At 30.7% G+C, this 1394-nt stretch overlaps 1 protein-coding gene across 1 annotated transcript in view; it reads right to left on the bottom strand.

Moving 5' to 3' along the window:
- Window positions 1–1193, bottom strand: part of gimap4 (GTPase IMAP family member 4) — a 2985-nt gene extending 1792 nt beyond the window's left edge. The window contains exon 1 of the mRNA XM_014013322.1: window positions 1090–1193. Within this exon, the coding sequence (XP_013868776.1) occupies window positions 1090–1120 (31 nt within the window). The 5' untranslated portion in view covers window positions 1121–1193. The remainder of the gene's footprint in view (window positions 1–1089) is intronic.
- Window positions 1194–1394: the final 201 nt, after the last annotated feature.

Below are 1394 nucleotides of genomic sequence, written 5' to 3'. Positions count from 1 at the left end.
AAGTGCCTACCACGTGGACCAAGTTATTTGTTTAGGAAAATTTTATGATGTAACAAAAAAAAAAAAACTTTAAAGGTAAACTTAACTTTTTCTTTAACTTATGTAAGAAGCAGTGAATATTAGACGCTGTGATGAATGATTTATGGTTTTTATTTGAAATAAAGTTGTTTGAAATGTTGCCAAAATGTTTACAAATACACGTATCCATTCCAGATAATACCGAGAYGGCATTCATACACCAATAATGTCCTTAAACTGAGTTTATATAACTTGTTTCATAAACATTTTGTCATTTATTCCTAGGCCTATTTGTTATCTTTATTTTCATTTACTTTTATCTAATATAATTTGATAGATTTTAAGGTCAATGGCCTTCCTCTTAAAACTCAAACCCATCTTATTCAAACTGTATTTTATTGCTAAAGTTATCATTAAAGGTATAAAACAAAATCAAAACTTTATTGAGACTTTATTTTCACAACCAGGAAACTCCCATTATTGGATGTTTGGATTTCTTATCTCATTTCCTGTATCTCAAGGCTAAAAACAAAACGAAAAACGTCACATTTACAGGTAATCTCTAGTCAAATTGTATTAACAGAAGCCACATCTTTATTTTTAATTTATGATCACTTGCTTCAGCTATATTATGTTAACCTAAACAAAAAAAACTTTTTAACCAGAATAGATAGGGTCATTATAAACAATACTTAAATAACAGTTTATACTGAATTTCATATTCATAATACTTTTACATAGTTTCAGGATTATAAATGGAGTTCAGTTTGAATGTATAAACCACGTTTATCAATGCAGATCATTAGTTAGGCCAAATGTAAATAATTTAAAGCAGATGTGTTAATTATTCAGAACAGAACGGGACAGTATATGGTCTCCAGAAATGAACCGAACTCAAACAAAAATCAGTTGTCTTCGGTGTTTTGTTAAAATAACTACTACGTGTGAAACGTGTCAAAATCCGGTTTGGTTGTTTAGTCTGAAACTAAACTGTCTTCTAACTTAGCTAGTAATAGGGACGAAAAAAACATTAGTTTGAAAGTTTAAAAAGTAGCCAGATAAACGTCTCACCTGCTGTTTGACATGTTTTATCCTCTTCCATGCTTAGTTTTTATTCCAGAAGATAATCTTTGGGTAGTATTTCACTTCGGCCGCCTCGTTCTTCGAAGAACTTCCTGTGATGACTAAAAGTTTCCGGAAAAGGGAGTAAGGCAGAGGCTGCTTCCGTTCACGACTTTCAGAGTAAGAGCGTGCAATTAAAAACCGGAAGTACAAAAAAACAATAAAATGTTGCTTTTTAACCCAGATGTTATAAACAGTAATTACAACATGTACCACTAAATAAATAAATAGATAGATAGATAGATAGATAGATA

This window comes from Austrofundulus limnaeus, unplaced genomic scaffold, assembly GCF_001266775.1.
Source record: "Austrofundulus limnaeus strain Quisiro unplaced genomic scaffold, Austrofundulus_limnaeus-1.0 Scaffold100, whole genome shotgun sequence".
In the NCBI taxonomy this organism is placed as follows: Eukaryota; Metazoa; Chordata; class Actinopteri; order Cyprinodontiformes; family Rivulidae; genus Austrofundulus; species Austrofundulus limnaeus.
This window is presented reverse-complemented; position numbering and strand designations above follow the sequence as displayed.